General features: G+C 38.9%; 1 protein-coding gene across 8 annotated transcripts in view; it reads right to left on the bottom strand.

The window, feature by feature from the left end:
- Nucleotides 1–2,451: 2,451 nt before the first annotated feature.
- Nucleotides 2,452–11,618, bottom strand: part of KDM3A (lysine demethylase 3A) — a 32,252-nt gene continuing 23,085 nt past the window's right edge. For all 8 annotated transcript variants that reach the window (XM_068943703.1, XM_068943707.1, XM_068943704.1 and 5 more), the window contains 11 exons: nucleotides 11,396–11,582; nucleotides 10,785–10,954; nucleotides 9,766–10,002; nucleotides 9,172–9,343; nucleotides 8,071–8,161; nucleotides 7,323–7,453; nucleotides 6,372–6,491; nucleotides 6,147–6,286; nucleotides 4,021–4,197; nucleotides 3,804–3,938; nucleotides 2,452–3,206 (listed from right to left, as the gene is read on the bottom strand). In XM_068943703.1, coding sequence (XP_068799804.1) covers nucleotides 3,126–3,206; nucleotides 3,804–3,938; nucleotides 4,021–4,197; nucleotides 6,147–6,286; nucleotides 6,372–6,491; nucleotides 7,323–7,453; nucleotides 8,071–8,161; nucleotides 9,172–9,343; nucleotides 9,766–10,002; nucleotides 10,785–10,954; nucleotides 11,396–11,582 — 1,641 coding nt within the window. In that variant the 3' untranslated portion in view covers nucleotides 2,452–3,125. The remainder of the gene's footprint in view (nucleotides 3,207–3,803; nucleotides 3,939–4,020; nucleotides 4,198–6,146; nucleotides 6,287–6,371; nucleotides 6,492–7,322; nucleotides 7,454–8,070; nucleotides 8,162–9,171; nucleotides 9,344–9,765; nucleotides 10,003–10,784; nucleotides 10,955–11,395; nucleotides 11,583–11,618) is intronic.

Here is an 11,618-nt window from a genome sequence, read left to right as displayed (position 1 = left end):
GTGGCCCACCAGAGCTGCTGAATAGTAACATTTTTTATCCACCTCTGGTCATCTTCAAAGCTGGTAAGAGCACACATGCTGTAACAGAGTATAGTAGTTTACAGGCAAGCAGCTGCTAGGCAGAAGTCTTCATCTACTATTTTGTTACAATCACTGAAGCGCTGAACTGTTGAAAGGGGAGTTCACTTAACAGGGTCTGAATTTTTCTTAATCATTACAGATATTACAGCCTCTTTATCCCACAGTCACCAGTGGTGAAAACAGTTATCTACTATTTAAAGTGCACAGTTCTAGGTTAAAAAAAAATCCAAAACACAAGGAGAGGTGTCTCTCCTCCCAAGAAAAAGCTCGATGCAAGACTAACGTCCAGACTCACAAAAGGCAGTTTGCAAAGTAAAGTAACTATTCCCTGTTTGTCTCTCACCTGAGCACATCAATCCTGAGAGCGCTTCACAAACAAAGGAAACTTATGGAGGACTTACTAAAAGAAAACTAAACTTGTAACCAACTGTTTTGCAACAGTAAGGGTGGAAGAACAGGCAAGCCACACAAACAGAAACCGGGATGTTATCCAACAGGTTCCAGTTTCAACCAGGAAAAGCAAGGAGGAGACAAGCACAGTTCACCTGCACAGCAGTGGGTGGCAGATACAAGAACACCTCACAACAGGCATATCCTCAACAGTCAAGATAGCCATAACTCTGATGTGTAAGGGTGGTGCACAAATTTGAGTATCTGTGCAACTCCCAAGTGTTCCATCTCTAAGGCAAACAGAAGATGGACAGACAGGACAGTTTGTTTCTTGTGGTCTTAGGAATCCAGAGAAGACAGATTAGAACGAGAAAAGCACGAGAAAAGCAGTAAAATTTTAGCTAAAAGATGGAATAAAAACAGACAGTAACAGCAAGAAAGTTCAAAATCCAGCTTCAACAAAAGGTCTCTACATATACATGACCCCTTTCTCTCACTGGGAGGTAAAATACCTTTACGCCAGCTCCTCACAAGTACTCTAACTGGATCCAAAAAAAGCAATTAGACTGCTTTATTTTATTTACTTTAAACTTGCTACTGGAAGAAAGGAGGTTTTAGCTAAACCATGGGCTTAAGGATACTTAACTAGCTGATGTTCAAGCACAAAGTGCTAAATCAGCATTTTATTGTTTTTCCTTAGAGAAACCAGCTGAAACTCCTCGAAACAGGCCAGGCTGTTCACCATCAGCAAGTGGAAATGCAGAAAAATTAACACAGCAAAGATGCTTAATTGTTTAAACAGCATTAAAACTAGCCCAAACTAAATGAACTAGATTTGTGCCTGCACAAGGAGCAACACCAGTGCACTTGTATCATCTCACAACTGCCTGAATTCCTCATCCAGCATCATGGCATTTTTCCTGTGCTGTTGAACGTGCCTCCTACACAGAAGAAACGTGAAGCCAGAGCCACCGGCCACCTCAGTTTGTAGGGTCACTTAAACATTTAAGATTTACAGACCTCGCAAACAAGATCACCTCCACTGGAGCAGGCCAGTGAAGACACACTTAGGGAAAATACAAAAACATACTGGGCCAGGTGGTCAAGGGTGGCACCCTCAATCAGAGGAGCAGTGCACACACAACCCATAACTAACCATAATCAATTTATGTTTTCATTTTGCTTCTTTAGTTCTTCTGGGTGCCTGCTTCTGTCTCAATTTTGACACAATGAGGGAACAAATTACCTATTCGCAGTAGACAAACTTGTTATGAGCCCACTTTATCTTAACTTAAGAGATTATTCACTTGATTATTCCCTGGATTATTCCCTGCAAGTCAAAACAGGCTCAGCTTCATTTCAGATACTGATGAACATAGAAGAGGAAATTTCTCCAGAATAAAGGCTGTCACCTGAGAGACCCAGAACAATTAATGCTGATTATTAGTAGCATGTGTAGTATTATGGGAAGAAGAATTTGCAGAGTTTTGACTCTTGGCTAACTAGGAGGCTCTCCTCCTGCATAGCTCTTCACAACAGCTATCCAGTGTATTTTGTCAGTTGCTGAAAAGGACCTTAACGAACAGAAAGGCTAATTTTATCTTAGCTCATCTTGTGGGATGAAAGAAGCTCTTTCCCACTCTTGACCCCTCTGCCTGTTGTAGAATTTATGACATTTCCAATCTTGCTCTAAACAACTTTCAGAGCAAAGTGCCTTTTTGAACACTGACGTTGTGCATCACATTTGATGCAGACTATAGCGCTAGTATCGGTTGAGAAGCAGTAATCTAGCTAAGCCACGCTTTGGTTAACCAAAAAAGGCTACGCACAGAATTATCACTAAATTCAATACCCTAAGCCTTCAAGTTTTCCTTAAAAGCAGATCAACAGTATGATAAACAATTTCTTTTGCATTTCAAAGGACTGCATCAAATTAATCAGTTTGAATAGTGAATGGAAGAAGCTGGGCAATGAACAATATCTGAAATAGAAGACTTTTATGTAGACCATTCAGTGTTAAAAAACAGAGAATCAAACATCAGTTCAAATTAAAGATCAGTTTCAAACAGAAGACTTTTTTGATTAAAAGGTTTTTTTAAACATTTAGAAATTTAAATACATTTACCTAAGGATGGTTAACTCCCATCTCTATGTTACTATACAATAGCTTAAAGCTACTTTTAAATGCTAGTTCTATGTTAATGTGAAATTTCAGAACTGCATTCTCAGTTTATTTTTTATGTAAATTGGTTATTAAATTGAGTGACTTCATACCCCCCCCACCCCAAAATAAATTTAAAAAATTGGAGCTTTACAACACGTCTTGAATAATATTTTTCAAATGAGTAATTTGGAATAGTTTCCGACAGTTCTATAAGAGGTATTTTGTACAGTTTGGAGAGTAACTCCGTATAAAGTTCTATTGCAACTGAGCATTCACAGTATGCCACAGTCCATACATATTACTACATATACATATCAGGTTTGTAAACATTGGAAGAATACACAGAACATAGTACCACAATCCTCTGGTACTGCTGAAAGGAAGATGAGGTAACATTCATATAATCTCAAAGTCCACAGAGGTCCTGACTGAATAGTTAAAACAGCTGCCAACGCTTCTGTTTCATAGTGTGTGGTTAAGGCTTTCTACTTTACGGTCTGCTAAGGCTGGATTCATTAGCTCTCAGTATCCCAACTGCATCTTTAACAGCATGGTATATAACATTCTTCACCTAGTAGAAAGAGAAATGGCATTTAGTTTTAGAACTAAACAGCATGGTTAGGGTCAGTAAGAGAGATTCTGACATACAGAAAACACTTTGCACATCCTTCCCACCTTCTGCACACCCCATTCTGCTCTCCTTTCAGTTTAAAGGCACTTATCTGAATGAACTTCACTTACATTAGTTACTTGCGGAAAAACTACATTCAAATTCTAACAAGATAAAAGCTGTAGCTTTGTCGCCTGAGGAGAACATAGTGGGCTCAGCTAGAGGGGAAAAAAACAAAAGAAAGGGAAGAAGGAAACATTTCAAAAGAAACTCAGGAGAAGTTTCAGAATGCCTCCTCAAAACTTAACTACTAAAAAATCCACAATTCAAAAGCCTGGAGAAATTTCTCTTCGAAGTCCAATACATTAAAGCCGATTAGAACATGAAAGCAGTTTAGTCCTTAGCTGTCCATATGATCTAAGTTTTTACTTTAAGGATTTGGTAAGGGTCTTTTTTGTTTTTGGTTTTTGGGGGTTTTTGTTTGTTTGTTTTGTTTTGTTTTTTGGAAGGAGGGAGGGAGGGAGGGGGCAGAATTCATCCTAAGTGTTGGTAAGTTACCTGCAATTTATCTTCATGGTTCGTATGCGTATGTGACAGATACCTAAATTCCTGAGTGAGCCAGAAGCAATGTTTGACATGCTCTGGGGATACAAAGTCTTCTGCAACTTTAATACAACTGTACAAGTTATGAACCTGAAGAGAACAAACAAGAATTAGGCATATATACAAAAGTCCGTATAAGTGGTCAGTCTGTCAAAGTGTCATTGGTTCTTGCCTGATGTGGAGCTCCCGCTGGAATGAAAACTACATCTCCTAGAAACTGTACAATAGCCCAGCCTTGAACTCCATACTCTTGATGAAGACGTTTTCTTAGAGATCGGTCCAAGTACCAACTTTGATCATGAATAGGATCGTGATCTACAGGATTTTCTTGACCTTGTTCTTCAGCAACCTGAAAAGTCACAAGATAGGTATTATCTAGTAAAACTGGTATAGTATAGTCCAGATGCCTCTGTGGTATCACATATGCATGCATGCATGCCAGATAAAGTGACAGTGCATCGTGTTCAGTTTAAGTTACAATAAAAGCTTTGGATTCTTACTCAAGTCTTGATTACACGGCTGCATCATTTTCCACTTTCACTGTCTGATAAACAGCTGGACACCTCACTTTGCAGAAGCATTGCAAAGGGGGAAGGCAATAAATGCAAGTAATCTCAATTTACAGTAAGAGAGCAGAAGGACTCACATGTTCACAATAGGAACCACTGTCATATACTCCTGCAGTACTACAGCTTCCAACTAGAAAAAACACTGAGCGTGGAATACATGACTGAAAATGACTAGTCAGGTAGCAGTTCTGCAGAAAAAAGCTGGGACAACACAGCGTAATCCCAACCCAAACTGCAGTTCCCATAAAGGAGCCTGACAGAATCTCAGTATATACAGTGACTTACACAAGACAAGAAGCAGCACTTATGCTACTCTGTTGCAGTAAGACCTTAGCTGCAGTATCAGTTTCCAACTTCGAGAACAAAATTTCAAGATATAAAACCAAACTGGAACAAGTTCAGAAAGGAGTTAAAAGAATGATCAGAGGTATAGAAAACATGACCTGTGCTGAAAGAAAGAGGAGGATGTTTGATCTAGACTAGAAAGACTGAAGAGGAACTATGACTGTTCAAGTGAGACATTGCTATAAAAGCACACAACAAAAGCCAGCCCCTCCCCATCGCACCAATAATCTGTTCTTTGTGCAGTAGGCATAAGAAAAAAATGGATTTGTTTTGCAATAAAGAGGAAAACACAGCCTAGAATCACTAGTCGTCGTCTTACTGTTTCATAAAATCAAGATGATGCATGACACCAAATGAAATGCCTTACATCAGCCTTATCAGTTGGAGAAAAGGGAAAAATTTGATTAACATTTTACAGTAGTAAGAAAAAAGAGGATTCTTTTGTCTGAACAATACTTTAATCTTGTAGTCTTAAGCAAGACTACCTTCGTGACTAGCAGTAAGGTAAGGACTTCTGAAATATCTCCCAGAATTTAGAGAGAGATTCATAGGCATTCATATAAGTGAGATGTAGGTGTCAAAATTGAAAACATCAATGCTTAAGAAATTCAGTAACAATTTTTACCAGGTTCTCCATTAACATTAACCAGATCTGCTACAGCTTCTCAAAACTTCTACCCAAGACAAGGGTAAGGCTGACATTATTGGCCCTGGCAGAACAATTGTTCAGATCTCCCATTTATCCTTTTAAACATTAAAATATTACCTTTTTACGCTTAGCGCACCAAAGAAGTTCTACCATTAAGGTGGCCAGGAACTCTGGACTCTTTATGGTTGAATTTAAATGCTGAAATAAGGCCTTTTGGATGATCGTATCTCTTTACTCCATTAAACCATTTCCCTCTCATGAGGGCATCACCTAAAATATCTATTTTCCCCCCTCCGTTCCGAACCTCGTGGAAGGCAGAAAAAAAATGAGAGGGGAAAAGGAAGAAACAAGAGAATTTGTGCACCGCATATTTTGCTCTGATGTGTCTTAAGAACACCTTATACACATTTCTTTGAGTTTAAGGTTAAAACGTATTTTTAGTTAACTAACAAAAATATATCTGTATTAGATTTAAGCAACGTGCTTCCTTGTATTACAAAAAAGTGTGAACAAAAGCAATGCATCTAAATGCAGAATAATTTCAAGCTTCAACTTGCTACCCTCTTGAGACCCTACAAGATTCATAGCGCCAGAGAATTTTTCTCTTGGCTGCAACCCAAGTACATTTGTTCCAAGTTTCTATACCAACTGGGAAAGAAGGAAAAAAAAGTCCGAGGATATGTATTTACATGTCTACGTAGACCCAAGATTGATTTTTCAGATGAAACAGCCTACCTTTTTAAGAAATTCCCGGATCTTCTCTGTATCTTTAGCAGCATAAATGTGCCACAGAGCTCCAGGTTTTTCTCGACTTTCAGTAAAGCGCTTAATCGTCAGTTCATCAGAATCACCGTCTTGTATGGTTTTAAGCACTTCTGTTACAGAGTAAACACAGTTACACCAAAGGACCTTTCTTTCACCCACAGAAATAAAGCCTACTGAACACAAAACAGACTTTACCTTCTTCTTGATCAACCTGACCTTTGGGGATACCCACATAAACCATAACATTAGCTGCATCAGACACATCTAAATGGAGGTTCGTTGTGCCATATTTTCTATCCTCTGGTGTTATTAAGCCTGAAAAGAAATAGAAGCGCGGTCAGTATATTAGCGGGTCAACAAGAAAGAAGAACATCATGCCACTCTAAGCAGCACTATCTGGAAAAGCCTGAAGAGCTGTTATTTTCCTCAGCAGATGATTCCTGTAGAGCAGTCTCTGCTTTATAGCCAGTGCTTTGCCCCGCCACTTGGGAAAATGCAAATAAGGTTAAGTTGACAGGCTGACGCATCCATCTGTATCCACACTTAGCCTGTACGTCACATAAAAGTCATGGTTAAGTCTTGCTAGAGGAAGGTTTCTATAGCAGTTTAGAAGTATTCTCAAAACACCCTCTTGCTCTTTCTAAAGGCAGCTGTACTAAAAACTAATGTGCTATAATATTTACTAGTCATGATCTCTTTACTTGCCATGACCATGCTTAAAGTTTTAAGCACCTTTTGAGCAGCGGCAGATCAGCCATGGAAAGAATTGCTCCGGAAGAGATTAAAAACCTAAATGACACAGCCCAGAAGGAGAAGAAATACGTCAGAAGTAACAGACTAGCAAATACACACGAGCAGCTATAGGCAACAGAGGATGTATATATACATACACACACATGGAGCAAGTCCTTTGAAAGACTGGGGATAGGTAGCATTAGCTTGAACACATCTAGACAAAAAACATTCTGCTAGTATCAGCTAAAACTCTGGGCATCACCAATTCCTATGAATGAGCCAAAAGTGAGTTTTGGGATCAATGGGATTCATCAAATTGTCTACAGTAGCAAGGATTCATTTCATTTATAGCAAGTTTAAATTCTGCAGGTGTGGACAGCGTAACTTTTCCAGTAAAAAAAAATTACTTACCATATGCATTGTACATCTTGGGGCCTAAATCCGGTCGTACAAAATAGCTGGGAAGTCGAGAGGCAAGGTTGAGCTTGCCACCTCTTCTAGTGTATTCTGGCAATGGAATATTTTTCATCAAATCATCAAACCTAAAGTAATACAGCACAATTTAATGTTATGAAATACTACAACTAAAATTCAGCATGCAGACTAAAAATGACTGCAACCAAAGCTTTCTTCAATCAAGAAACAGTGCTCTCGTCCCACAGGTTTATTGGGCAGTGGTACACCACAAAAAAAGGAACAAAAACAGGTAAGACCTAGCACCACAGTACATAGGGACATATTTAACTGAAGTAACACATACTGAAACCTTGATGCTATTTCCTTGTGGCGTTATCTCAGTAGCATATAGCTTAAGTCAGAATACTTAAATAAATTTTGCAAAAAATAAGCTTCAGCTGAACTTTAGATTTCAAAATGATTCAGGCTTTTAGAAAGTCTCAAAAAGTTTAATCAATCATTAGCAATTCCAGGCATTTACTTTACTTGACAACAAATACAATGAGCTACACACTCATTAGCATTTGTCATAAAACTTATTTAGCATTCCCAGCTATGCCAGGCATCTCTGACAAACAAGACGGTTCACATGTGAACTACAACTGCTTCTTAAAGCTGAAGCAGGTGTTAAAGCGTAACAGTATTCTTGCATTCTATCATTTTGGGGTTGTGCAAAACAAACAGTTTCTTTGTGAATTCATACCGAGAAGGCATCATGTCTCTGAAGTCTTCTCCTGGAGGCCAGTCTTTAAGCTTCAGCACCATTGGCTCTCCTTCCTCTGTTCTCAGGCGGCCTATTGTCAAACATTGACAAGTCTTGGTTTTTAATACTTTGTGTAACTCGAAATACAGAGAACCAAGGCAAAGAAATTCTTATCTTAGTTTAAAATCATGTTCCTTCCACAACTACTCATGCAGAACCAACACCACGCAGTTCCCCTGACACCAGAATCAGGTATTAATGCCATAACAAATTTGTCATGACAACAAGGAGTTTTTAGACTAGATATGTGGCCTTTACCCACTCCCCTCCCCAAGTATTTCCTACAATTTAGCTTAGGCAAATACTTTGTGTTTGAGGCTAGAGTAGTTAATAATAAGCCAAATCTCTTCAAAGCTCAGGTAACAGAAACTAAAGGCAGAAGTGAGCCTTCCAGCTCCCACTCTACTTTTACCTCAAGTACTGAAATCCAAAAGTTTTAGTCACAGAAACAGATGAAGCAGGTGAGCAAAATGAATGCAAAGACTACCACAGGACCCCAGGTGCCATGGTAAGTATTAATTCTCCCTGAAAAAGTTTATTCCTGGAAGTGAAAACAACGTCAACCTTCATGCTGCTCCCCTAACTCATTTTTCTCAGGATAACTTTAGCTCCTCAGGAACAAAAGGCACCTGCCAAGTTACAACAGTGAAATCTAACCTTGTGAACGTCAACCCACCCCTGTGCACGCTTTTCTATGCTCTATTCAACTGGGCAAAAAGCTGAAAGGTGAACTTACTGGCTAAGGAGAACCCAAACTTTCTCAGAACGTTTCCCCAAAAGACTAAGGACAGCCAAGCACGCGCCTGAAGGAAAGTCCTCAAATAAACACTGATAAAATGTCTATCCACTGAATCATCCTGCAAGCCTACATGGTGAAAATACTTTGCAGACACACTGCACTTCAGGATGAAGAGAAAGCCCGGAACATCTTTGTATGCTGCTCTAGGCTACTTTAGAATGGCAAATCTATGTTAGGGAAGAGATTACTGTTTGCCGAGTATCTTATCCATTGAAATATAACAATACATTTACGCTACTTACTTGAAATATCTTCAAATCCATCCCAGAAATCCCCTACAGTAGCTCCAGTGATAATTTCATTGGTCCTGCAGTTAACCAAATCTACTTCCTGTTGGCCAAATTCCTTCCTAAAGGACTCCGGTCTCCAGAGTTCTGCATTTAACTTGTGATGCACTCCTGACACCATCACAGGCTAAGGAGGAGAGGAATATATATATAGAAGAATTATTAAACACCAAAAATTCTTAGTCTAGCCAGAACAGGGAATGCATAAGATGTAATAAACATCTAAACACAGGCACTTTGCAAATACTATATTTTGTGTGAAATGGTTGCTCATACCGGAATTATGCGTTTGATCATCCTTTACTTCAAGCCTCAAAGCACCTTTTTATTCCAAGTCAGAAGTTCAACATTGTGTTTGGAAACTGACTTCAAATAGTAAAATATATATATCCTTTTATCCAAGAGTCTTTTTATTGAACAGTGCTCTCAGGTATTCATTTTATCAAGTTTTATAGTGTTGCTTATCATTGCAACAAGCAGGCACCTGCCCTTCAATTAAAGGGCAAAGCACATGAATTGAAAATGGAAAAAGGAGAAAACCTTAAATACCTGTCCCTGCTTCCAGCATTCCCTGAAGACATTCCAATTACTTTCATTGTTGGGGTCTTGAAGACATAGCAAGCGGTTATCACATAACCAGTAGTGAGGTGTATCAAAACCCATTATAGTAGGCTTTATAGTCAATCCTTGAGGTTTCTTAGGTAAATCCGTAATGGTTCTATTTTGCACCAGGGAAGCAAAAATGTCATCCAGGATTTTCGGTGTACTCTTGAGTCCATTGTCTGTCTGATTTAAAGAAAAAAGGGAAGAGAGAACAAAAATGAAGTTGCCACACTTTTCTCTTACCTTGTCCTGTAACGATGCCATACATTTAACATGGCAAAAAATATTTGCCACTTTCACATTTTTAATTGAGCTCACAATCATGCGGAGAAACAAAAACCTGCAGAACATCTATTCTCTAGAAACTTACCATCATTAAGTGTCAATGCAATTTCTCACGCTTAGTCTACAGCATTTTGGCATAAGAAGGTCTGCTCTGATTTACATTTCAGCAACATTGCAGAAAACTGAAATGCAGCATGTAAAGGACTCACGACCAACATTTTACCCCACCATTTCATTTTGATTTTGAAATCATATCTGTAAGAGTAAACAAAGCCCAGGAACAGCTGAAGCCAACCAGTCTGCAAGCTGTGTACCCGAAGATAGTCACTCACCAACAGGGAAGTTTTTAGGAACTAAAAACAATATGAATTCCTCGACACTTCTTTTGGAGACTACCTAATCAACATGCTGATCAAGATAATGCCTGGCTGACGTGTTGAGTACGTTTATCTGCATTATCACTTGGCTCCCAGCACCTTACCAAGGAAGGTTTGCTGATAGTACCATTAAGCTACCATTCTAAGAGAACTAACCAGCACATACATGGGACATTTGCTTTCCAAGCTGAAGACAGAATTTTTCTACTCTGACGAACGTCCATCTAAGCTTGATCACAAGCTTAGAACAGTAACCTCAACTTGGTAACAAGTCAAATCAGTAAAGCAAAGATTGTCATATACCTTTCCTCCAGAAGAGTTCAATAGGTTCCGCAAGAAACCTGTGTTATTGTTGCTCACAGGTGTTAATATTGCACTGTTGAATGTCTGCAAGGCCGCAGCAGGCTTGGCTAAACTAGGGAGTGTCTGAAGAGGTTTATTTTCATTCTTTGAAATGGGGATGAGGAGTTTTTCTGCAACAAAGAAAAGAACACTTCCAAAACTGAGGCAAGGATTAATCCTCTGAACCACGAGTACACACATGTTGCATTTTTTCTCTTTATATATAGATGTACCTGTTCCTCTCAATATATAAAGACGAAGTATTTTGCTTAACTTTAAAGATTTCAGAAAGTTTTCAAAGCTCACACATTTTTAAATAAGTATCTTCTCAAACTGAACTTTCAAAAATACATCATTGCGATGTTAATCCAATTTTCAGTCCCGATACGCTAACCCTGCCAAGTTTTACTCCAAGTCAATTGCCACAGAACAGTTTCACAGCACAGTTTCTCTGAACTCCCATCCCAGCAGGCAGATTATATCATCCTCAGTGCAAGATATTGAGGAGTCTGATCTGTATTTTTCTGACCAACAGCCACAAAGGGCTTACTTTTCTCTAGTTATGCATATACCTTTGTTTTCTTTATTCACATTTCCACTTGTTAGATTTGATAGCCAACTTAATGAAGGAGAAGTATTTACTGAAGCAGCCTGTTTATTTCCAATCACTGATTTTACAGCAGGATCATGCGTAGTGACTTGCGGACCTATGACAAAATTGTTATGTTGAAAGCCGGCCCTCTCTCCAGGTACCAAGGTCTGAAAAAGCAAATTGAGAACTTGATTAAACACAAA

The sequence above is a fragment of the Struthio camelus genome, chromosome 4 (assembly GCF_040807025.1).
Source record: "Struthio camelus isolate bStrCam1 chromosome 4, bStrCam1.hap1, whole genome shotgun sequence".
In the NCBI taxonomy this organism is placed as follows: domain Eukaryota; kingdom Metazoa; phylum Chordata; class Aves; order Struthioniformes; family Struthionidae; genus Struthio; species Struthio camelus.
This window is presented reverse-complemented; position numbering and strand designations above follow the sequence as displayed.